Here is a 23,903-nt window from a genome sequence, read left to right as displayed (position 1 = left end):
TCATAAATGTCAATAAATGTCATAAATCTTGTGACCTCTATAGTCGTCACATGATACATGGATGTTTAAGCCTACTCACGAAACAGCTCCCAATTCTATAGAAAAATGCTTATTTCAAGTGAAGACTTTCTTTTTATCTTTGAAAAACACTAAAAAATAAACTGGAGCCCTTTCCTCCCCCTTTTTTTCTTATTACACTCCCCCTGACCAATACTGACAAAAGTTTAATTTTATTGGCTTCACTCGTTGATCTGATTGGTAAGTGTCAAACATCTTGACTGTTTAGAGGCAGATTGTTGCCTGTCTAGTATTTTCAAATTGTCCAAAAACTATTTTCAAGTGGTGTCCAAAGACAATGTCCCAGATTCAGGTACCATATGGTACACATGGTTAAAAAAATCAAGCCTATTGAGGACACATAATTAACATTTGTGGAGCTGGTAATTATGAATTGGAGAAAGCTTGGGCATGTTATCATGCTGTTGTAGAAGTGTGGAGGTCAAAACTGGTTCAGATGATGAACTTTACGTCACACAGGCCTCATGGGGCTTTATGAGAAGGCACAATCAAAGCTGCGTATTTGAGAGGCAACAGGAAAACCATTATCGGTTAAATTGTTTGTGTAATCCAGAAAGGAATCTGAGTGTTCTACCTCAGATGAAAAGCAGACATAAACACAGGAAATTGTTTCTTTACATGCTTGTTTAAAGGCTGCATCTGTCAAGACCTTGAAGTTTGGCCAAATTACAACAAGCGTGATTATTGTGTTTTCACATATTTCTCAGGCATTTTGTTTACATAATGCTAGTTAAACTATATATTTTAGAGCTTGTTATTTCCACTCAATTCATAATCAGGGAACATGTACTGTTGTAACGGAAATAATAGCCAATAAAGTTGGCCATGATGATGGCTAATATTTGCTGTTTCTGTCTCTCCTTCGTTCTAAAATCCAGATTAACATATCTATATAACTAGAATAGATAGTCCAAAGCATATTAGAAGCAGTAAAAAAAACGAATGATTCTGAACTGTATTACTTAATGTTGCTATGTTCTTGTAACGGCATAGTTGACGTTACCCTGATGACCTACATTCTGGTTCTTAAAAGAGACCCGTGTAATTGCAACGCCCCAGTTCATCTACAGAGGCTGTCCCGTCTCCATATATATTTCCTGCCAATCTTCACCAGATACTATCAGATCAAGAGGCTGAATGGAAAATAAAACCATACCAAAACAAGTGGTGTCACTTGATAGGGGGTTAAATTTCTCCAAAAGTAAGTCTGCCTTCCCACTTTTGTTAACAAGTCAGGCTCTGCATCAAAAATAAACATACTTACCAACTGGTTGAACATAAATGGGTTTGGTAGCCACAGCTAGATTTCACATATGACAACTGTATTTTCTAGCACTTGATCAATTATTTAAATTCCCAAATGTATGCATACATAGGGATGTGTTTTTTTTTTTTGAGTGACAGCAGTATTGCAATCTATAGTATGAACTTTAGCTCATCACTTTTCCTCATCAGAACTTGGCATTTACGCTGTAAATAAAGATGTAATAGAGCATAATAAGTCTTATTTTAAAGATAACATGGCTTGTTATGCTTTTAAATGTGCCAATAGACCAACTGAACCACATCTGGGTTTGTGTGGAAAGGTCAGATGATGAAACTTATGAAAGCAGCCGGCAGCAGCTACCGTTGTCCGCTGTGGCCCTGGTATCACCTAGAACAGCGATATCCTCCGGTCGAGACCCTTCAGGGTGGCCAGGATCCTTCACTGGCAAAGGTAGCCAGCAGTCTACCTTTGCCTGGATCTCGGTGAGTCAAAGGCCACAATTGAAGTCAGTTAGAGCTTTCAGATTCGGATGTAATCATTTCAAATGTTGTTTCAGATCAGAATGACAGTAATGGAATCCAGCGGCATGGTTAGGACAGCCTTGGATAAGTAGGCATGTTCCATCAAGTTGCCATGCTCTGTCATTCCAGTTCTTATTATACAGTGTAAAAAACAAACCAAAAAAAAAAACACGAAACATGCAGGGTGCATGTTTCGTGTTTTTTTTTTTCTTATTGTCAATTATTCATATTATTGAGGACTTCCTTGCCCACGTTGGAGCCATCTTGGCATCAGGAATGTTCAAGGACTATTTCTGTTTCATAACGATACCCGACATAGATATTCAAACTGTCTTCGGCTCCAGCACGGAGACATCCTATCCACAGTAACGTGAGCTTGCTCACTTATTTCAGTGGGTGAGTGACAGAGATCCATGTGTTTATATCGAGCTGTGTGAATCTACAGGAACAGTATTCTGTCCAGGACAGAGAGGCAGGTCCATACAGCTCACTAGCATACTGCATACTGGAGGCAGACTAACAAGTAAACACATAACTGAAAAAAGATCACTTTAATAAGCTGCTGAAGAAGTGGAATGCCTTTGCTAGCAGACATACGGCATATCCTGCTTCTCAGGTTATCCGCAGCGTGAAAAGTTACAATGTGCTACTTTTCCCATAAACGTATCACTAATGCTAGTATTCCCAGGCCAGTATCTCTTAAAAATTGACGTATTTAAGATTGATAAAAAAAAAGCCTTTTTTCCCTTAAGGAAAACATTTATTTTGGAAATTATGAGCTGACTTCAACCATCCTTGATAGGCCTCAATACTGTTTCCATAATTAACCTCATTCCCCTTATCGCGATGACCGTTACTGAATATTGCCCCAGTGGGGTGTGGCGGGAACTGACCGGAAAGATCTGAGTCACATGTTGCTGTTGCCGGGGCTTCACTGCTGGAGAGGCAATCATTTTTAGATGATAATGCAGGGGGATGAGGGGATGACATTCAAGAGAGGGTTGACGAGCAGAGAAAAAATGAGAACAGGCAGATAGAGAAAGCAAGCCTGAAGGCACTTAATGCATAGAACAAGCCTGGTAAACAGTTCACATATGCAAGTCTTAAGACCTCATGTAGAACAAAAAAACACCACATTACAGAGGAAGAGATGTACATCAGACAGTGAAGCGGTAGTGAGCAAGTGTTGATGGGAGATTATTCATTACACCCTCATGTCTCTTTATATTGATGTCTGTGTTTTTTCATCCCTCCAGCTCTGAGTCCCTGAATAACGGAGAACCAATTCACTAAAACATTTCTAATACCATGTTTTGTACTTGTTAGTTTTTGCTTAGCAAGTTCGGATCATGAGAACATACTTTGGAGGACCTGAGGATAAATTAAAACTGCTAGTTAAAGGAAATAGGCATACTTTGCAGTCCCAAATCTACACAAGCCTCTACAGCATCCTCAACATAATGAAGAGAGCAAGAATAGTTTCTAAAACCCCAGTACAGATTTTAAACCATGCTTGGTTTTTGAACTTGGCTGCAAATGAGAACATTTTGCAGAAAACACAACAAACTACTAAATTACACTAAATATGAATAATCTTTCTACTAGTCACTAATTTCCACTAATTAGTGCTTTATGTGTGTGTGTTTTTATAAATCTTATACACGAAATGACACTAAAGACTTTCCTGGAGAAAAAAAAAGCTATGTTCACATTATGTATCAACTTTTCCTGAAGTTATGTCCTCTCTGAGCCTCAGCCACGCATGTACATCCATCAACCATCCGAGGTCCACTGCTGTGGCCTTTACTGGGCTAAATAAAGCAGGGGGCCTAAAAGTGGGCTGGGGGGCATGAGTTCAGGTCAAAGGGAATGTAAAACTATATACCAGAAGCCAGGCTAACCTTGGGACCAGCCATCACATGGCGTTTACATGCATATTTGTTCTCGGACTCTGTAAGTAATGATGAACTCTGTGTGTTTGTGTTTGTGTATCCATTCTCACCACAGTTAAAGTTGAGGACAACGCCTGTCCTCAACAGCTAGAGGAGACTGACTCACTGCACCAGTCCAGTCATGTATACTTTTTTTTAGAAACTTTATCATTCCAGCTGGGCCCCAGAAATGTTTAAGTGGCAGCCGTGGTGAGAGCTGGTCGAATTCTCTGAAATGAGACAAAAATTTGATTTATTTTTTAATGTCCTATGTTACTGACTTTAACCTAGAAAAAAAAACAACAACCCTGAATTGTCATTTATGAAAGAAAAGCCAATAATTCTGTAATTTCATCAGGCTGCTACAGTTCAAAGTAATGCTTGATTATTCTTCAAGCATATTGGATTTATATAATAAAAAAAAATAATAATAAAAAAAAATGTAAAAAAAAAAAAAAAAAGCATATTGGATTTATTCATAAAGATATGACCACATGAGTTTTAGCACCATCGATGAGCAGCGACATGCAGCTGACTCTGGATCCTACAGTTATTTTTAGCCTCTTAGCATTTGTAAGTTTTACAGTGTTGGCCATGCTCACTGTGATGATGCTTTTTTGAGTGTTGCACTAGGAAAAGACTATATTATTATTATTATTTCTCTTTTTTTCAATTATTCATCTGGAACTGATGTTTTCCTGTTCATCTGAAGATTAGAGGGGATTTCAATAAATGTTTTCCCTTTGTTTTACCTCTATAGCTTACATTTAGTGACACTTACACATAATACCTGTCACATTGATTTTTACTAATCAAAACAAATTGCATTAAAGATGAGAAATGCAGAATGTAGCTCAAAGTTAGAAGTCAGATTACTAAGGTTATAAAACAACTTCATTACCTCTTTTTGGATAAAATGGAAAATGTTTGCGGTGCCTTCAGTCAGTTTGTAGTTTTGAGCAGCTGAAGGTGAATACATTTCAGATTACATGAATTACTGGAGTTCAATTCAAGTTTAAGAATGTAAGTTCTTGTCCAAGTGGCATCTGTATATAATTTAGATTTAGTCTACCTTGTAATTAGGGAGCAGAGCTTTTTTTTTTTTTTAATCCTTGCTTTTTTTCTCTTTTCCTTGCAGAACCTTGATTCTGTGGAAGGTTCGGTCCAGAACCTTCTGTCAGTGCTGTACCCGCCCTTTGAAGCCACCGCCTCCACTCTGCTCAGCCAGCTTTTCCAAATCGTTGACAGTCGTTATCAGGGGGATGCTCTCCGCTGTTTCCTGGACTTTTTGATCCCAGCCAAGCACATCTTAGATACTGTGCAGCAGGCTGCATGTGTAAGTCATGATCTGGTACAGTAGAGTTGTGTGTTGAGTTCTGAATACACACGTTTTTTTTTAAATTAAAGTCTTTACCTTCAGATTATAAAGGGGTATACTTTGTTTCCCTTTAGGCTCAGTACCCTGACGTGCTTTTCCGCTTTGAGGGCTGGCCCCTGTGTTTACGGGACCAAGTTGTCGTCCACCTCGCTCCCATCAACCCCCTGCGACTTCAGCCTGGTGACTTTTATCTCCAGGTGGCACCGTTCTGTAACCAATCAGCTCGCATCCTGATCTGCAGCCTCCTGGAAGAAGAGGGAGTAGGTGTAGGAGTCGTAGAGGAGACTCCAGTTCCTGAGACGTCCTATCCTTGCCTATTCAGACATGACTACTTAGATGGGATCAATCACGGCCGGCGTGGAACAGCTCTCAGCCAATGCCTGCTCGCCACTGAGCAAGGTTTGGTAAGATTACCATGGGAACGGGTGGCGGTGCCTGAGTTTGTGGACATCCCAAGGAGTGCTTGGAGTAGTATGGCCTCTGCTCCTCCACCGCATCCCCCTCTACCACCTCCGCTTCCTTCTTCTCCACCTCTTCCTTATTCTCCAGAAAATTGTTCATCCAGTAAATCTTCTGCTCGTTCCCCTCCAAACGAATCTGCATCTAAACAGTATCCCGTGACTGTTCAGAACTTGACTTTAACATCTTCCTCACACCCATCTGCCTTCTCTGTGCAGACGAGGATATGTCCAGCAAAGCACGGCATTGCTGTGTCCCTCTGTTTGGTGGATACTGCCACTGGTTCCTCATCACAACTGGTCAAAGTTAAAGAAACTGAAAAAGAACACAAGCCAATAGGCTGGGTATCACCTAATACATGGGACAGCCGCTTTAATGGGATGGATTTAAATACGGTCAAAGAAACAAGCACTGTTTCAGATACCTGCTCCTCTGCGAGTGGTAATATAACTGAAAGCAAAGGTCAGAAAAAAAGGATTTCTGAAAATACACTGCAAGATGAATGTCAATATACAAAAGTACATGATGTGAGCAGAAGCTGTCCTGCAGCTGTTGCTGTTGCAGATGGGGAATATATTGATGTATTGCAGGCCAGCATGCTTTTCGGTAAAGATCAGTCACTCAGTAAAGAACAATCTGATTTGAAAGTGCAACCACGTGTTCAAACTGAAGCACAACTTCAGAAATATCCGGCCGCACAACTACCACATCACACACAGCCACAAGCACACGTACAGTCTTTAAAATCCCAAAGCCACCTTAGATCTGCGGCACCTGTGTCATTAAGTCACATGTCTGCAGAAGCGGGATCCCCATCCACTCGCCACCATTCCCAAACACATCCGTCTGTATCGGACTCCCTGGAGCACCCTGTGTGTGCCCGCACTATTCACTCCTCTGAGAAGCCCTGCACCCCCTGCATGAGAAGGCGACAGGGCGCAAAAGTAACAAAAGCTCAAGAGCTGAAATGTCGATACAGAGACTCCTATCAGGCTGCTCTACAAAACCCTGTCACCTTTAAAACACAAAAAGTTGTAGGGAATATGTTAGCTGTTGTAGAAGAGGATAGTGGATTGGCACAGTGTGATGACAGACATGAACCTCTGAGGACAGAAACAGGTGATCCATGGTGCCATGCTCCTGGAATATGGTGTGATCCTGGAGTGCAAAACCAGTCTACTCTTCCTGTCACTGAAGACATTTGTAAGGAGTCTGGAGAAATAAACTTATTTCCACAAAGGAAACCAGAGGATGCAAACTCTGCTCCCTGTACGGGCTACAGGGGGGTGAGTACGTTACAGGCTGTTAGGCCACCAGATCACATATTCAAGAGGACTAATGTACCGTTCACGGACGCACCGGCTGTTAGATCTTATGGCAGCTCCCATAATGTGAATACAACAAATCCAGCAGCAGAAGAAAGGAAAAGCGCTATTAAAACTCCAAGCACAAATGGTCCTAAACATTCAGATGACTCTACCAAAGTCCATGGAGTCCCAATTAGTTCAAGTGAACTTTTACGAATACAGATGACCTTCAAGCCTCATGACAAGCACAGAAACGTTGAGTCTTTGCCGGCGTTGCCAAATAAACGGGACACCATCGACAGAAGATGTTCATCTCTCTCCACAGCGGTGGTGAACACCTCAGAAAAGTGTGAACTGGTGATTGTGGAAGGCCAAAATGTTAGGAGAAAAGAAAACAGTGACTGCTGTGCAAAGATTCCTCAGCTGCATGTGGTAAAATGTAAAAACAGCACAGCCTTTGGGCTGGTTTCACCCAAGATCAACAGGAAGAAGAACCCAGGTACAGATTTCTTAGGCTGACTTATATTTTGATATTTTTATTTTAATCAATTCCACTCTAACAATATGAAAAAAACAACCTCTTAACAGTTGCAGAGCAGGCTGAGGGCGCTTCTATAACAAGTGGGGATGGTCATCAAATGGAGAACCTGTCACTGAGTGATCCACCTCCCATGGCAGAGACACAGAGGATGTCCCAGAGGGCTTCTGCTCGACCAAGACCCGACTACCTCCCCCTGGACTCAAGAGACCCCACAGCCCACCCTCTCTATCTAGGAGTAGCATCTCTCACTGGTAATTTGAGATATAGTAACTCAGAAACTTCTGAGCCATGCACAAGCTCAGTAACAGGGGTACACATTATTACATTGCATTTAGGACACCATACTAGGGCTGGGTATCGATTCAAATGTCAAGAATCGATTCGATTCCGATTCTTAAGATTTCAGAATCGATTATCACGATTTGATTCGATCCGATTCGATATTGATTTGGCTTAGTGTTATTTAAAATGTTTTTTTGAGCTGTTGCCTGAATTATATGACTGTAAAATAACTAGTGAAATAATAATTTCACAATAATTATTGTGAAATAACTAAGAAATAAATAACTCAAACAGGCCTTTCAATATCCATTTAAAGTGCAAAAAAAGAGAGAAATTGCAACAGCTCATGCAGTAAACAAATCATTTTAGCTAATCTAATTTATTCTGCCACCACGCACACATATTGCCATGAAGCACCTGGCCTTTTTCAGAAGTGTCATGACAAACTGTGTGTCCGACTACTGGGATTAAAGTCCACCGGATAAAAATGTAATGATGGAAAAAATAAATAAATAAATAAATAAATAAAAATAAAATAATAAAAAATAAAAAATCGATCTTTAGACATAAGAATCGATTTTTAGGAATTAATATGAGAATTGATTTAGAAATGGAAAATCGATTTTTTCAACACAGCCCTACACCATACAGTATATGGAAATCTGTCATTTGTTGGTGTGAATCATCCCCAAAAAATAAATAAAGGTGGTGATTCTCAACGTTTTCCCATCTCTACTTTCTCTAACCCCTCCAGGCTGCAGAGACAGGGCAGGCAGGGCAATAGTTGAACTCTATGGAGACCACCAGGGATGGGGATCAGCTGTAACAAGCCAGGATCTCCTCCAGATGTTTCTCTACTTCCACTCTATTACCAGGTAGGGAAACAAATAAGTGAACATCAGGAGACAGCTTTTCCATTGTGTTGTCATCTATCTTCTGTTGTAGAAAATGCAAAGCACTGATTTAAGTGTTTTTGTCCAGTGTTGGGAAGCCGGAGTCATGTAATTGAACAAGAAAATAAAAGGAGATTTGTTCAAAATTGGTCATTACAAGAAATATATTACGTTTCAATATATTTGTTTTGGTTTAAGAAATCCATGAATCCCATTGCTTTGCACCATTTTGGAGCTTTTTCTGGGCTTATTTCAAGGCAGGAACTGTCCATAACAGTGTAAAATTCCAAAACAATGACTATAGAGCTGTAGTCCATCGGAAAAGACCAGAAAGGTTCTCCAGCCTTACTGTGGCGTAAAGCTTGTTTACCAAAGCTGAAAGGGTATTTTTACAGACTTTTTAGAAAAACAACCCAATGTCACATTCCATATGAAATAATTAGAGCAGTTCATTTACATTTTAGCAGAGCAAGTAGGAGCCTGTACAGTCTATTATGTTTCAAAAGTAATATTCCCAAAACATGTTATTTCTGTGTCTAGGAAAGAAATCAGAGAAGCAGGCATGACAACCCAATGTCACATCCCATATGAAATAATTAGAGGAGTTAATTTACATTTCAGCAAAGCAAGTAGGAGCCTGTACAGTCTATTATGTTTCAAAAGTAATTTTCCCAAAACATGTTATTTCTGTGTCTAGGAAAGAAATCAGAGAAGCAGGCATGACGCTCATTTTTGACGCGAGGAGGAGAAATCCTCAACCACAGTTTTATAAAGCTTTGATTGCCCTTCAGGTAAGAAGCACACATTCTTCCGACTCAACAGACGGCAGAAAATCTGAGTTTATTCGTGTTAATGTCTGGTGGTTTGAGTGCTGATGTTACTGACTTAAAATTATAAATAAAATGTCAGGATAAAAGGTTACATATGATACAAAATACAAATAACTGATCCAGGTGTACTCATTCAACAGATGATTCTCTCTCTATAAAATATATTTTTTTCCTTAAATGTTTTATTTGTAATCTAAGCTTTAGCACATAAAGTAACAAAAGAGAAAAGGTTATTTTAATTAAAGCCGCAGATTACTTTATACTACTTCATGTGTTAAGTTTCCAGTGTTGATAAAAGTCACCATTTGTTTTCAAGTTTTAAAGGTTGGATTTATTTTTCTGTGATCAATAAAAAGTTGCAACTAAAACCCAAACTCTGTGGTTGAATCAAAGAGAGCTTTTGTCACAGAGTGGTGGATTTAGGACCCAAATGCAGGAGAGACGCAGAGGCAGGAGTTCCAAAAAACAGTAATTTATTAAGTAAAAACCAAACACAAACGTTGCAGAGCACGGTTAACACAAACAGAAGAGCTTACCACAAGAGAAAACCAGAAAACCTGACAGGACACAAGGAAGGTGGAAACAGTACTGACCAGCAGAGAGCAAGGGAAAGACAAGACCAGATATACACAGAAGGGTTGATGAGACACAGTTGCACACGATCAGGGCAGATGGGAACAAGGGAAGTCAAGACATTACTTAGACAGGGCATGGGATTTCAAAATAAAACAGGAACTTATATACTAAAACTGTGAAGAAACGTGACTTTAACTAAAAAAAACAGCTTCATGAAGTGTTAACCTGTTTCAGGAGCGATGTCCCTCTGCAGCGAGTAGTTTGGTACTGCTGGTGGACAAAGAGAACCACATTCGCCCAGAAAGATGTCCTGGGATACAGGTCAGCTTTTTCACTCATGTTTAAAAGACACTGAATGTGCAAACATGTCTCTATTTGTGTTTTATATGAATGGGGATGATTCAAAATGGTTCCTGAGCTTCATTAACCCTTTTGATTAAAGTGGGTTTTATGCATGAAGGCAAATGCATTTCAGAAAGCAGTAAATTTGGATTGAACAATGAATATGCTGCACAAGTTAAACAGTTAAAAAGGACTTGTGGATTTTACTGTTAATCTGACATGCGTTATTTTGAGGCAGACTGATATGGTGACGTCGATGAAAGCCTTGCTCAAACTGGTAGACGTGAGTCAGTTGAGCCCTCGTCTGGATGGCTCTCCATCTCAAAGCCGCTGTGACTGGATGGACCTGCATCAGGTGACACACTCTCATTACCTGTTTACCTGTTTACCTGTTTACCTGCTCCTGCTTGACTCTGCATGACCTCAGAGCAAAAATAGCTTCTTCGTGGGTTCACAACTTAAACGCCGCCAAATCATTTCTTCTTTAGAAACTCTTCCCATTTGTCAATGATCTTCACGAGGCGTCCAATCTGCTGCTGAGAGCCGTTAGTAAGTTAGAGGAAGCACAGAGGACAGACACAGTTCAGGTAACCTAATGCTGCCAATCAGCTGATTTATTTATTCATCTATTTATTCAAAGCTTGAAAATTGTTTTTCCCATTGTATATAATTACTTATATGGCTATATGAATATTTTTTTAGCTGTCAAGATCGGTGAAGGCATGTTGAAGTAACAGGAAATAACAAGTTCATACTGTCTGAGGGAGATACTGCATCATTTAATTACTTTTTTTTAATGAATTTATTTTTGGCCTAAGCAGGCTGTGCAGCAATGCATGATAGACCAGAGGACTCTAATGAGAGATGTTTTGGAGGACAGCCGGTTGGTCAGCCTGCAGAGAGAGGGCGGAGCCATGCTGGCAAGGCTCAGGAAGGAGAGTGACTTGAAATACCCTCTCTGCGAGGACCTTAGGTAGAAACACCAAACAATCTGCTCTCACATCCATCAGTTATGGCCACAGAAGATTACAGTTGTTTGATTCTGGATGTTTACATCACGTGATTCTTATTGTAATTTTACATGATTAACAATATCAGTTCATAGAGCAAATCACAGTATTTTTTTAATGAAAATGTTTCAATATCACATTTAAGTGGTGGAACACATAATAAAAGAAATTTGATTTTTCTATTTAGCGAGGGGTTTATTTGAGTATCTCCAGCACTACTCTTTTTTTTTTTTTTTTACATAACCTTAAAATTATCCAGTAAGTCATATAAAGGAATATTTAAAACTAATTTTGTTACTTTTTTCCTGAACATTCAGCCTTCTTTTTCCCTCCGTACAGTGATGCGGTGGACTCGGTGACGAGCCTGTACAACCATGTGGAGGAGCAGGCTCACGTCCTGGTGCAGAGGACCAACATGTCGCTGGAACACCTGGAGTATCTACAGCAGATCAGACAGATGGAGGCCCACTTCATGGAGGTTCATTACACTTACTAACTATAAAACGGCATGTGTTGTTTGGATTAGTCTTTTTTCAAATATCAAACATCTTAAAACTGTTTGTGAGTTAATGAAGGTTTAGTTTATCTGCTCTATATGTGTATGATGATAGAATTTCATTGTTTGTTATTGCAATATATGTTTGGACTCAAGTAAAATGAAACACAATGTTTTCTTCTTTAAAATCACATTAAATAATTAATTTGTAGAAGTATTGATGGTATTCATTGGCTTATTTATTTCGCGTACTTGCACTTTTACTACACTTGTATTGCACTTGTATTACATATCAGTCTGATACTGATGGAAGGATATTTGCAGTCTGTTGCTTGTTTCTCCTACAATTGAGGTATTTTCTATAAAACATCAAATAAGTTATATTTCTATTTAGAGAATGAATCAAATTTACACATGTCAGAAAACATACTGTATTAACATAAAAAAATGTAACATACAAGCTACAAGGAAGAAATATAAAGTGGGAGAAGAAGAAAACTGACATGCTTAATTTTTCCGGCACATTGACATTCCTTATTAAAAATAAAAACGTAAATAAGTCATTCTAGATAACACAGTGTAAGAGAAATTAATAAAAGTATGCAACATGTATGTTTTTATAAAACAGCACTGTTGTGGGTCTTCCCTCCTCAGATCCAGCAGTGGTTTAAAGTAGAAGGAGAGCACCACCTGCTGGAGGCTGGATCAGTAGAGGACTCTGGAGAAAGGATGGAGCAGATCCTTAACAGCTTTACTGCTTTCCTGATTGAAGCTAACGTGAGTTTTAGTTTGTGTTTTCTCTGTGTACTTATTTGTGTTTTTCCATCCGACCAAGCCTTCTGGATGCCCTCCTTTCCCCCTGCAGGACCGCAGGCACCATGCGATGTTGCTAGTGTCTGAGGCCGAAAGGCTGCAGCGGAGCGGGCCCTCCTACCCAGAGACGGAGGCTTTCAGGACCTTAGTCTGCTCCTTTAAATCGGGCCTGGAGGACTTCCTTCGCAGGGCAGAGGCATGCGGTCGAGAGCTGCAGATCATGGTGAACGTGTGTGACTTTTGTGAGCAGGTAAGATGGGTACTAAACTTTAAGTCCAACCCTGCTTCTTCTTTTATAGCATTTGCAATGTTGTTGCACTATAGCAAATGTTTTCTGTTGTCAACCTTTTTAACTAGTTGTAAATATCTTTTGCAAACAGGCCACAATGCTGGCCAGTGAATGCGATGATTACCTCAATCACAGCCAGTCCAGAATCCTCACAATGCAAGACCCAACAAGTGACCTGCAAAACAATGAAACAAACACCCAGCAAGACCACAACCAAGACTCCAACATAGACGCTGCATCTATGTGTCAGTCTGATATCCACGCAGCATTCGGCTCAGATCCTAACAAGAGTGTTTCAACATCGACTGACGGCTTCATTCTCCAGGCGTTCCAAGAAAGGTTCCTCCACTTCAGCCTGGAGAGATTCCAGGAAGTGAAGGGTCAAGCCAGCACCCTCCGGGGCTCTCGAGGGATGCGAGTCTGGAACGTGGCTTGGCTGAGATGTCAGGAGGCCCGGCAGCAGCTCCAGGAGAAGCTGGAGGATGTGGATGAGTTCCATCATCAACAAATTAACTCTAACAGGTGGTGTGAAGGTCATTTCGTGGATGTGGTGAGCGCAGACGTCCAAACATCACCACCTGGTGGACAGAGTTTGGTGGTGCAGTCAAACCCTGGGCCTCGACACCCGCAGTGGGAAGGGATCGTGTCAGGAACTGTGGATTTAAAGAAAAGGAGGCCACCCCTGGGTGGCAACAGTCCCAATCCAAAATCTATGGTCTACTGTGAGGTTATCATCAAACCTGAGGAGAACCGTAATGCTAGAACTAAGCAGGAGTCAAGGTCCACTCCACAGTCACCTCAGAGGTAACGCTGCTTATTTGTTGCTCTATTGTTCCTTTTCATTAAGGATTCAGCTCAGCGAGATCATTCCCTGGAATTGTCAGGGCTTGTGACACACTGATGTCTGAAAAATTAGAAATGATGTTAGCGATCCACAATTCAATTCAATTCGATTTTATTTACGTATATAGCGTCTAATACAACAGATGATGTCTCAAGACGCTTTCCAGAGATCCAGAACATGAACATAAACATAAACATAAACATAAACCCCCGAGCAATTATTACATAAACAATGGCAGGTAAAAACTCCCATAGTGGGAGAAAAGCCTTAAGCCAAACAGTGGCAAGGAAAAACTCCCCTTAAATCCTCCAATAACATGTTGCATATTATTTTGCTCTATCTTGCTCTACAGATATGATACTGTTATACAAGCAATTACATTTCTATTGTATATTACATTACCAGCTTTGTGAATTGCTTTATTTAAAGGGGACCTAATCATGGCATCTCATACCTATTTTAAACAGGCCTTGACAGGCCTTCTTAAAAACAAGCTTTTGATTGTTTTTGCTAAATAAATTAGAAATTCAGCCTCTAAACCATGTCTTTAGCATCCCAGTCTCTAACCTCATTATCTATGTGGGATTCTGAGTGGGCGGGGCTATGATAATGAGGCACTGTGCTGATTGGCTGCCTGATACACGCCGATACACGGCTACGTGGTTTCACGCATCGGAGGCCAACCTATGTAAATCGCTCCGTCGTTACGTAACGACGGGAGCAGAATCTGAACGGCTCGTAGATCCACATCACACTGGACGGCTCATCCAGGCGGCTGTACAGACACTGCAAAATTTGGTTCCTTTCCTCATTCTCTGAGTTGGCAGGCTGAGGGGAGACCACTTTATATATGTTAAAGCAATAAAAAAACTTGTTTTCCATTATAGGTCCCCTTTAATATTAAATAAAATGTTTTATGTTTGGTTCTGTAAACACAGATACACTTCAATGAGGGGCCATGCAGCACAAAAGACGCACTCCGGAAACGTATTTAATTCTGGTGTCTTTTTGTGTGATTTTGAATAGGTCAGTGAGGAAGACAGAAAGGCAGCCAAGAAAGAGACAAATGAGCAGAGCGAGAAGTGAGAGGGATGCGCTGTCTCAGTCCCACACTGTGGGCTGCCAGTGGTTTCCATGGGGCCGTGCTCTTGGAGCGAGGTCAGTGAGCCAGGATTCATGCACCACTAAGGCTCCAACAGCTGGCTCTTCCACTCCTCCAGAGCAACAAGTGCGACCACCGTCATCGTGTTCCCACCACGGCCAGCCTTCATGTCGGATCCTCCAGGAAGCTCAGAAGTTTCAGATTTCCCGCCACGGCAGTTTCTGCTCAGAGGACTCGTGTTTGAGCGACCGAGGGGCTGTAGGTGGCAACAACAATGCGAGCTGCAAACACTCCAGCTTGCCCATCGGGAAATATGAGGGAGTGTTTCGGTCTTCAAGGCCTCAGGAGAGTGCCAGCAGCGCCCTGTAAGTTTATTATGCTGTATGAGGATAAGGGCTGGCTTTCCTTACTGGCAAAATGATCTGACTCTTCAGACATTCACTATTGAAAATCGTTTTTTGATACTGTGCCTTTAAATTTTGCAACTGTTGTGACTCTTAAATGCATTTCTGGACTGTTTTCTGTCTCTAAGCTGACAATGAAGAAACACAGGTATTGCCTCTTTCCTTCTTCTTTCTTTTTTCTCATTTGAGTCATGGGCATTTTAAATAACAGGGTTCTTTCATTTCTAAAAGGGCAAATACCACTGCTCATCGCATCCGTCTGTGTGTTAAAGGTGTTGTTTTCTAATTGCTTAGTGAAATATGATGTTTGGCACAGATGCATCATGATCATTGTTTTTTTTTTCAGTTTACGCCTGTATTATATTTTTTCTGCCAGTTGGCCATTATGTGTGTTTGTGAATGCATACACAGTATATATGTATTTACTTTTAACTAGAATTTCAATGTGTAATGCATGTATCACACCCTCTTTGGCGATCATGGACACTGACAAGACTTCTGCAAAGTACTTGATAACTTTTGTAAAAGAAAAAAAAGCTGTGGTTTCTCATGAAAGTTTATAACAAAAATATCTAGTATGGTGGAAAATCTTCATATCATGCTTTCGCATTTGTTTGATCTAGAGAATCAGACAGCATTTCTCTTGAAAAAAATATGGCCTTCATGAAGTTACCTTTAATTTTGACCCACAGCCACAAATACTGCACTACTTGTACCACAAGCATCAGAATTTTACGATATACATACCAAGTATCCTTTTATATGAGCTGGATTTAGCGAACAATGTCTGGACATATTTCTGCGTTCTTAAATGAAAAGTTGCACACAAGGAGTAATTTATAAGTAATTTATAAATATATAAGTGCATAAGTAATGCAATCAATCAAAATGTTAGTTAGTTATTCCCAAATATTATTAACTAATAAATGAAAAATGTATTTGAATACTAAAGTGTGGTGTCACTGAGTGTTTGACCTGAATGGCTTGTTGCTGGTGTTTTGGTGTCACCAGGCGGCTGCAGCGTGTCATGGATGAGCTGGTGTTCACAGAAAGGGACTATGCACGCTCACTGGGTTACATCCTGACTCACTACCTCCCCCTGATGGACAGGCTGGACATCCCCCAGGACCTCAGGGGAAAGCGAGGGATCATTTTTGGCAACTTGGAAAAGCTTTACGACTTTCACAGCCATTACTTCCTGCCGGAGCTGGAGGCGTGTGAGAGGGAGCCGGCCATGGTGGCCCGCTGCTTCCTCAGACATGTGAGGAAAAACTTTAATCAGCTTGTCACAGTTGTGCATGTAGTTTAAACTGATGTGTGTTGTAGTGTCATTTGGTAATGTAAAAATGCCTAATGTGTTTTAATTTTGCATAAAAATTAATGCTTTCTCTGAACTTCCTGCAGAGTGAAAGTTTTGGCCTGTACGCTTTGTACAGCAAAAACAAACCTCAGTCAGATGCTCTGATCCTCCACCGCCGCCATGACATCTTCAAGGTCAGTATTTATTTGTCTTTGCATCTTTTCATCTGTTTATATCCATTAACTGAACCATATGACTGTACACTACAAAACCTCCATGGCGTTTAAAAAAAATCTCTGTTAATTTACAATAACATTATAAACCCTCTCTTTGCACACATCTCCTTGAAAGTAAGCAATACAACAGAGAAACATTTACATGATCTCAACATTTTTGGTGATTTTTCACATCAGTAACGACTTCTCATTACTTGAACACTGTGGCATCCTTAACTTCAACATTAAATTGTAATTTTTGCATGTAACACACTTTATAGGTCCGATGGACAAACATGTCATGGACTCCTAGGACATGTCCCCTCCCGAAAACTAATTGAAGTTAATTTTTAATGCTGTATGACATCTGAGAGAATACCGGTATATGTTGTGTCTGCTGTTCTTGTCTTTCTGATCATTGAAAAGATGAACCATTTCCTGTATTAATCACCATAATTCATATTAAAAAACAAAAAACTTATTTAAATTTGAACTGAATTTGGAGAATCACATAAAAACCTGGACAAAGCCTTACGCTTTTTTATCAGAAGTAAAAATGAACGTACATTAAAGTACTGTTTTGTGTTGGGGGTCATTTTTCTGTGCAACAGACTAATCCAATTTATAATACCTTTCTTAATCCCTGATGGGAAATGAATTGACGATGTTTGGTGTCTTTAATATCTTTCACACAAGCAGAGATCTGACCAGCTCATCCACATTTATAAAGATATCCTCATCAATGGGATTGTGGTGTCCAAGACATTTTAGCAGTTCCCATGTTTTTGCAAACTGAATCATCCCAGTTTACTAGATAATCTTCTTTTCTCCGGACAGAGGAAGCAGCAGGAGCTGGGGGACATGATGGACCTTTCATCTTATCTGCTGAGGCCCATTCAGAGGATCAGCAAGTACAGCCTCCTGTTGCAGGACATGCTGGCTTTAACCAGATCATGCAGACGAAAAGCTATGATTCAGGACTCAATGTCTGCACCTGACGTATGTGCACAACGTGTATGTGACTTGTCTGCGAGTAGCGAGATGGAGAGAGAGCTGGCCGAGATCCAGGCTGCTGCCGATCTGGTTCGGTTTCAGATGCGTCACGGCAATGATTTGCTTACCATGGATGCTATCCAGGACTGTGATGTAAGATCTTAAGATGTTAAATCAGTTACATTTGAATCCCAGTTGTCATATGAACTAATAGCCGTGTAATTCCTCTCTGACAGGTTAATTTAAAAGAACAGGGGCAGCTGATTCGCCAGGATGAATTCACAGTTGTCTTTAGAAAGAAGAAATGTGTCCGTCGTATCTTCCTCTTTGAAGATTTGATTCTCTTCAGTAAACCCAAGAAGACAGACGTTGGAAATGATGTCTATGTCTACAAGCAGTCTTTCAAGGTTTGCCTCCAGAGTTTGTGTTTTCATTATATTGATCAGGATGAGTGAGGTGATGAGTCTCCGCCATGCACCTTGGGATGGGCAGATTCCTCCACTAAATTAAGTTTTTTGTTTTTAAATATAAAAAGCATCCAATAAAAAAAGAGTAAATATTGATGTTGTTTTATCAAAATGAAGAGAGCTTCATGTAAACAGAACAGCTCCCAGTTACATTTCCCTTTCATTTCTTCCTCTATTTACTGAAGTCTGAGATTCTGCTGCTGCTGTATGGAGGATTTTTTGTGCCAAAATTAAATAAATAAATCATTAATTAATTAAAATGGGAATTAAATATATCATTAATTAATTAAATGTGTCATTAATTAATTAAAATTAGAATGAAATATGTCATTAATTAATAAAAAATACAATTCATTTTAAGTAAAAACATATTTGTTATATATTTATATATTTATTATTTCAGCATTTAATTAATTAATGACATATTTCATTCAAATTTTAATTAATTAATGACACATTTAATTAATTAATGATATATTTCATTCCCATTTTAATTAATTAATGATGTATTTATTTAATTTTGGCACAAAAAATCCTCCATACTGCTGGGGTTGGGCTCATAAAATATAATTTTCTCTTTTCACATCTTCCACCTGCTACAGCATTTTTCTGTGTCTTTCATTGTATTTTTCAGACAAATGACATAGGGATGACCCATAACTCTGCTGTGAGCGGTCTCTGTTTTGAGATCTGGTTCAGAAGAAGGAAAAGTGAGGATACTTACACCCTGAAGGCCTCAAGCATGGAGGTGAAGAAAGCCTGGACCACAGACCTGGAGAGGATACTGTGGGATCAGGCAGCTCACAGTCGAGGTTGTCACAACAATGTTTCGCCATTTTTGAAGCACCACCTAGACTCTTAACAAAATACTTTACATTGGACATATTGTGTTTCCCAGAACTGCGTTTGCAGGAGAGGGTGTTCATGGGAATGGGCCACAAACCTTTCATGGATATTCAGCCTAGTGATGCTGCAATTTCTGACCGATCCGTCAGCTGTGTCCTGTCTGGGAGAAGTAAGGAGCTACACACACAACATTTCAAACCGGTACAAGCAGTACTCGAGTTGAGGGGGGATAAGGGGGGGATGGCATCCCCCCCTGAAATAAAAACGGTCAAAATCATCCCCCCTGTAAAACTGTCATCCCCCCTTTCCATCCCTTATGTCATTTCATCAATGAATGTGGTTTTACTGTTATTTCAACATTTAGAGTCATCGCCAGAAAAATAACACCAGAAAAATAACTTCTTTGACAATTTTCACCTGTTTCAAGTAAATTTTCACTTTAAATAACTAGGAAAATCTGCCACTGGGACAAGATTTATCTTCTTATAAGCAAAAAAATCTTGCTCCACTGGCAGATTTATCTACTTATTTTAAGTGAAAATCTACTTCAAACAGGTGAAAATTGTTGTTTTTTCCAGTGATGAGTCTTACAGAAGGCTGCATTTAACTGCTGCTATGTCATTTCTGCAGCTGCTATTATTTGTAATATATTATATTATTTGTAATCAGCACAAATTATCTGTCATCATATGATAAAATCCACCATCCCCCCTGAATTCTTTTTACAACTCGAGTACTGGGTACAAGCTAATGCTTTGTTTAAAAGGCCTTTTTGAGACCTGTTGATGGAAAACTTAAAATTCCCCCCAAAATAGTTTATTTCTCAGCCTTACAGAAAAAGAGAAAGACTAAATTACTTTTTGAATATTCATGATTCCCTTATGATTAAAAAGTATTAGAAAGTATATAGAGGAGAGATATGCAAATGCACACACACATCCCATCAGGTAGGAATGGGTTAAACCTTTACAGATAATACTGAAGGGAAGTCCAGCAGGACCTCACATGACCATTCAGGGTTTGTTTACCTTCCATTCTTCGCCACTGTTGTAGCGAGGCTCATTACTTAAGCTGTGAGTTTAACCCTTACCCTTTGACACTTTTGTAAATAACAACCTGTCTTCATTGATCATAATGCTGCAGGATTGATTTTACACTAGACTGCTTACGTTTCGTTAGTCCTAGTAATCTTATCGTCTCTTTAACTTTGGTAATAATTACCAGTCACTAAAGGCAGTTTCTTTTTTTTTACTTTTGCCAAAACTAATTTTAACATAACAAGGGAACTACAACAGTCCTCATTTCTCACTAAAGCAGCTCATTTCAGTGTGGTTGATGACGTCTATCTATGTGTGTCGTCAGTCCCTGTGGCGTGTTGTTCACACAGGGGTTTAGAGCATCCCCGACCGCAGTCCATCGGCTCCGGCAGCACGGCCTCCACCACCCTCAGCCAGTCGTCGTCCTCTTCTGGCCTTGGCTCGCTGCCTCCTGCCGGTTACCATGGGAACCCACCACAGACAGTTGACACCAACCCAGCTGTAATTGACAATGAAATCAACGATCATCATCTTCAGCAGCACAATTGTCGTCGCTATGAACACTGGAAAACCCGCTGTCCTCTGAGTGAGTGCATTTTGGGGTTTGGGGTAGTTTTTTACCAAATGATGACCTTGACACTGAAAAAAACGTATTAAATTGATATCATGAATGAAAATTCAACTTATATCAACTTTAATATGAATGAATATGAAATGAATTGAACCTGTTATGTTTGTACTAAAGTGGATAGCAGTGAGTCTTCTGGGGAAAGCGTGAATCCCTTCACCATCTCAGACCGCAGCTGCCTGTCGGCCATCGGTGGAGAGGTGGTGGACGACTCGTCTGTTGTATCCCAGAGTTCAGAGAAAGAATCACCACTTTGCAGGACCCCAAGCGAGAGGAAAAATGGCTCCCCAGCAGGAACAGGAAAAAAGCCAGGCGTCCCCCTGAAACCACCACATCTGGCTAAATCTCAGGTTATAAGAGCACATATCTGCTTTTTGAGGATGTCATAATTTTGCTGAGACCATGTTATTGTTGTATTTTTTTATATTGTTTAAATCAGATCCTCCAAGATTGTGTACCTTTCTTCCCTGTCTGATTTGTGTAATTTATGTGTCTCATCTACATTCCAACAAGGGACATTAAATAGTTAATTTCCTTTCGAGGATTAATACATTATTTTGAAAATATGAATTTAATTGAATTAGATAAATTACCCTATATATTTATAAAACCAGATGATAAACTTATAAAATGTATACATTAAAATAATCATGTCTTTGTATTACAGGTCAATGAAATAATAATAGGGAAATCTACAGAAGTCTAACACTGGATCTTCAGCAGAAGGTAAACGACCTACATATTTCTATGTAAGTAAGTGTACATATTTCTGAAATTAAAGACCGATGCCAAATCAAGGGGAACATCATGATCTAATGTGGCGATCCATACAAAAGGGAAAAGCCAAGAGAAGTTGCTTGTTTTGGTTTTGAAGCTATTCTTTTATTAAGCATTACATTTAAATATACAGTAAATGTTTATTTTCAACTATGCTTCTTTCTAACATTTATTTGGATTCTGCTTTTTGATGCTATTCCTGCTATTTTTATTTTAGCATAATGAAAGAGTAATTTTTGCTTTAAATTTTGTTGCAGATGAACAGTCAACAAGTTTAGCTGCAGTCACCGCACCGACGAAAGGATTACCTGGATGAAAATGTTTTTCTCTGGACTTCGGACAGCCATCACTTTTATTTTTTTTTTCATTACTAATAATGTCATCTGTACTGCTTTTGTGAGTTATTTTACATTTAAGTTTTGGGATTTTCTAGTTTTCTTGTACATCTTGTGCAGCTTTAATTTGAAGGGATCAAACAGGAAAAGCTTTTATTTATCCTGTCATGACAACAATCACCAGGACCAGCTTCTCTTTCAGTCCAGAGTGTTTTGTGCTCCTTTTTTATTAGTCCAAGCATCCCTTAAAGAAGTGCAACTACACTGAGTATAAAAGTAATGGTGTTCAAGACAGTTCATGTAAGGAGCTGTAAACTGGCCAAGAGCTCAGGACAATGAAGACTTGAAGACCTGATGGCTGGCCATGAACCGAGTCGCCCGGATTATATTCAGACAGAATAGTAAAATTATCTAATATATTGTTTATAATATACAGTTTATAAACATGACTTCTTTTCATACACCGTTATGTTTTGTTTTTAATTTTTTCTACTGTTCTGCTTATACATTTTATTTTTAATCTTTTTTACTCTGTATAGTTGTGACACTGTTGTTGATTTATTTGAAGGGACAAACAACCTGTGTGTTTCATTCATTCTTATGCTGCTGTTTATATGATTAAAGGTCTATTCATAGAGTTTGCTACAATCTGTAATCAATATTTGAGAAGATGCAACACAAAGTACAGTGTATAACCTTATACAGGATTGAGGGTGAAAACCACTTACTGTCATTAAGGGTCCACGTCTACTGATCAAGGTACCAGCTTCACATTTATGGAGATGACATTTGGAAAAATGTATTTTCCAGATTATTTGAATGTTTTTTTGTATTTTCTTGAAGGTAACTTACAGTAAAGTGCCACTTTGTATAAGCTTTGTGATTTGATTTGATTTTCTCTTCAAAATGGAAATTATACGGATAATGGCATCCAGGGCCATTATATTCTCTTTGATGTTTTATTTTAAAGTCACTGACTTTAAAGCCAATCATTGTGTTTGCTATTTTCTATCCATGTCTTTATTGTTTCCTTGCTTTTGTCTTTTATTAAAGAAAAATTATGTTGTTAAATCAATCCTCAGTCTCTTGTACACCAACTTCTTGCTACAACTGGATCGATACTTGTATATTTATGACATAGCCAAGAGTTAAATGGGGAGGCCATGGCCCCTCATTTTGTGTTTATTGACACTTGTGCAATATCAATAATAAAATTGTACAAACTTTTCACAATGTAGCAGAAACACACTTTGCTCTACACATGAAAAGTTCAAATTGTCTTGGTTTAACTTTAGGGACCCAATCTGCATTATCACTTACATAGAATGACTTGGGTCTGTCCAGATGTTTTGGTTTTGGGTTCATGACTTCTTCCCACTTCACTCAGAGGTGTTGATTGTTGATGGAAATGAGGATGTAACACCAGACTGGTGGTAGTTCACTTCCATATTACACAAACATTTCTCAGACGTATAGCTTCTGACACGTATTGCAAAAGAGTCCTTGTCAGCACTTCGGGTGCTTTTCGAGTCATGGAATTGACTTAAAAAAAAAAAAAAAACCTGAAAGCTCAATATACAGTGCCTTGCGAACGTATTTGGCCCCCTTGAACTTTGTGACCTTTTGCCACATTTCAGGCTTCAAACAAAGATATAAAACTGTAATCTTTTGTGAAGAATCAACAACAAGTGGGACACAATCATGAAGTGGAACGAAATGTATTGGATATTTCAAACTTTTTTAACAAATAAAAAAAAATGAAAAATTGGGCGTGCAAAATTATTCAGCCCCCTTAAATTAATACTTTGTAGCGCCACCTTTTGCTGCGATTACAGCTGTAAGTCACTTGGGGTTTGTCTCCATCAGTTTTGCACATCGAGAGACTGAATTTTTTGCCCATTCCTCCTTGCAAAACAGCTCGAGCTCAGTGAGGTTGGATGGA

At 39.4% G+C, this 23,903-nt stretch overlaps 1 protein-coding gene across 3 annotated transcripts in view; it reads left to right on the top strand.

Annotated features, from left to right (window-relative positions):
• Positions 1–23,036, top strand: part of LOC133457353 (uncharacterized) — a 28,836-nt gene extending 5,800 nt beyond the window's left edge. Inside the window, exons 2-25 of one of the 3 annotated variants that reach the window (XM_061736534.1) lie at positions 4,936–5,133; positions 5,250–7,440; positions 7,530–7,733; positions 8,519–8,639; positions 9,355–9,448; positions 10,298–10,384; positions 10,644–10,760; positions 10,894–10,992; positions 11,227–11,378; positions 11,755–11,893; positions 12,566–12,688; positions 12,777–12,974; positions 13,105–13,817; positions 14,884–15,324; positions 16,375–16,624; positions 16,768–16,857; positions 17,716–18,024; positions 18,108–18,278; positions 18,973–19,150; positions 19,237–19,353; positions 20,547–20,807; positions 20,967–21,199; positions 21,517–21,575; positions 21,884–23,036. In XM_061736534.1, coding sequence (XP_061592518.1) covers positions 4,936–5,133; positions 5,250–7,440; positions 7,530–7,733; positions 8,519–8,639; positions 9,355–9,448; positions 10,298–10,384; positions 10,644–10,760; positions 10,894–10,992; positions 11,227–11,378; positions 11,755–11,893; positions 12,566–12,688; positions 12,777–12,974; positions 13,105–13,817; positions 14,884–15,324; positions 16,375–16,624; positions 16,768–16,857; positions 17,716–18,024; positions 18,108–18,278; positions 18,973–19,150; positions 19,237–19,353; positions 20,547–20,807; positions 20,967–21,199; positions 21,517–21,555 — 6,525 coding nt within the window. In that variant the 3' untranslated portion in view covers positions 21,556–21,575; positions 21,884–23,036. Of the gene's footprint in view, positions 1–4,935; positions 5,134–5,249; positions 7,441–7,529; positions 7,734–8,518; positions 8,640–9,354; positions 9,449–10,297; positions 10,385–10,643; positions 10,761–10,893; positions 10,993–11,226; positions 11,379–11,754; positions 11,894–12,565; positions 12,689–12,776; positions 12,975–13,104; positions 13,818–14,883; positions 15,325–16,374; positions 16,625–16,767; positions 16,858–17,715; positions 18,025–18,107; positions 18,279–18,972; positions 19,151–19,236; positions 19,354–20,546; positions 20,808–20,966; positions 21,200–21,516; positions 21,599–21,883 lie in introns of those variants that run through there. The other 2 variants (XM_061736535.1, XM_061736536.1) reach the window with 2 other exon arrangements.
• The last annotated feature ends 867 nt before the right edge of the window (positions 23,037–23,903 follow it).

Source organism: Cololabis saira, chromosome 12, assembly GCF_033807715.1.
Source record: "Cololabis saira isolate AMF1-May2022 chromosome 12, fColSai1.1, whole genome shotgun sequence".
Lineage (NCBI taxonomy): Eukaryota > Metazoa > Chordata > Actinopteri > Beloniformes > Belonidae > Cololabis > Cololabis saira.
Note: the sequence above shows the minus strand (reverse complement) of the source record. Positions and strands in the feature narration are given on the sequence as shown.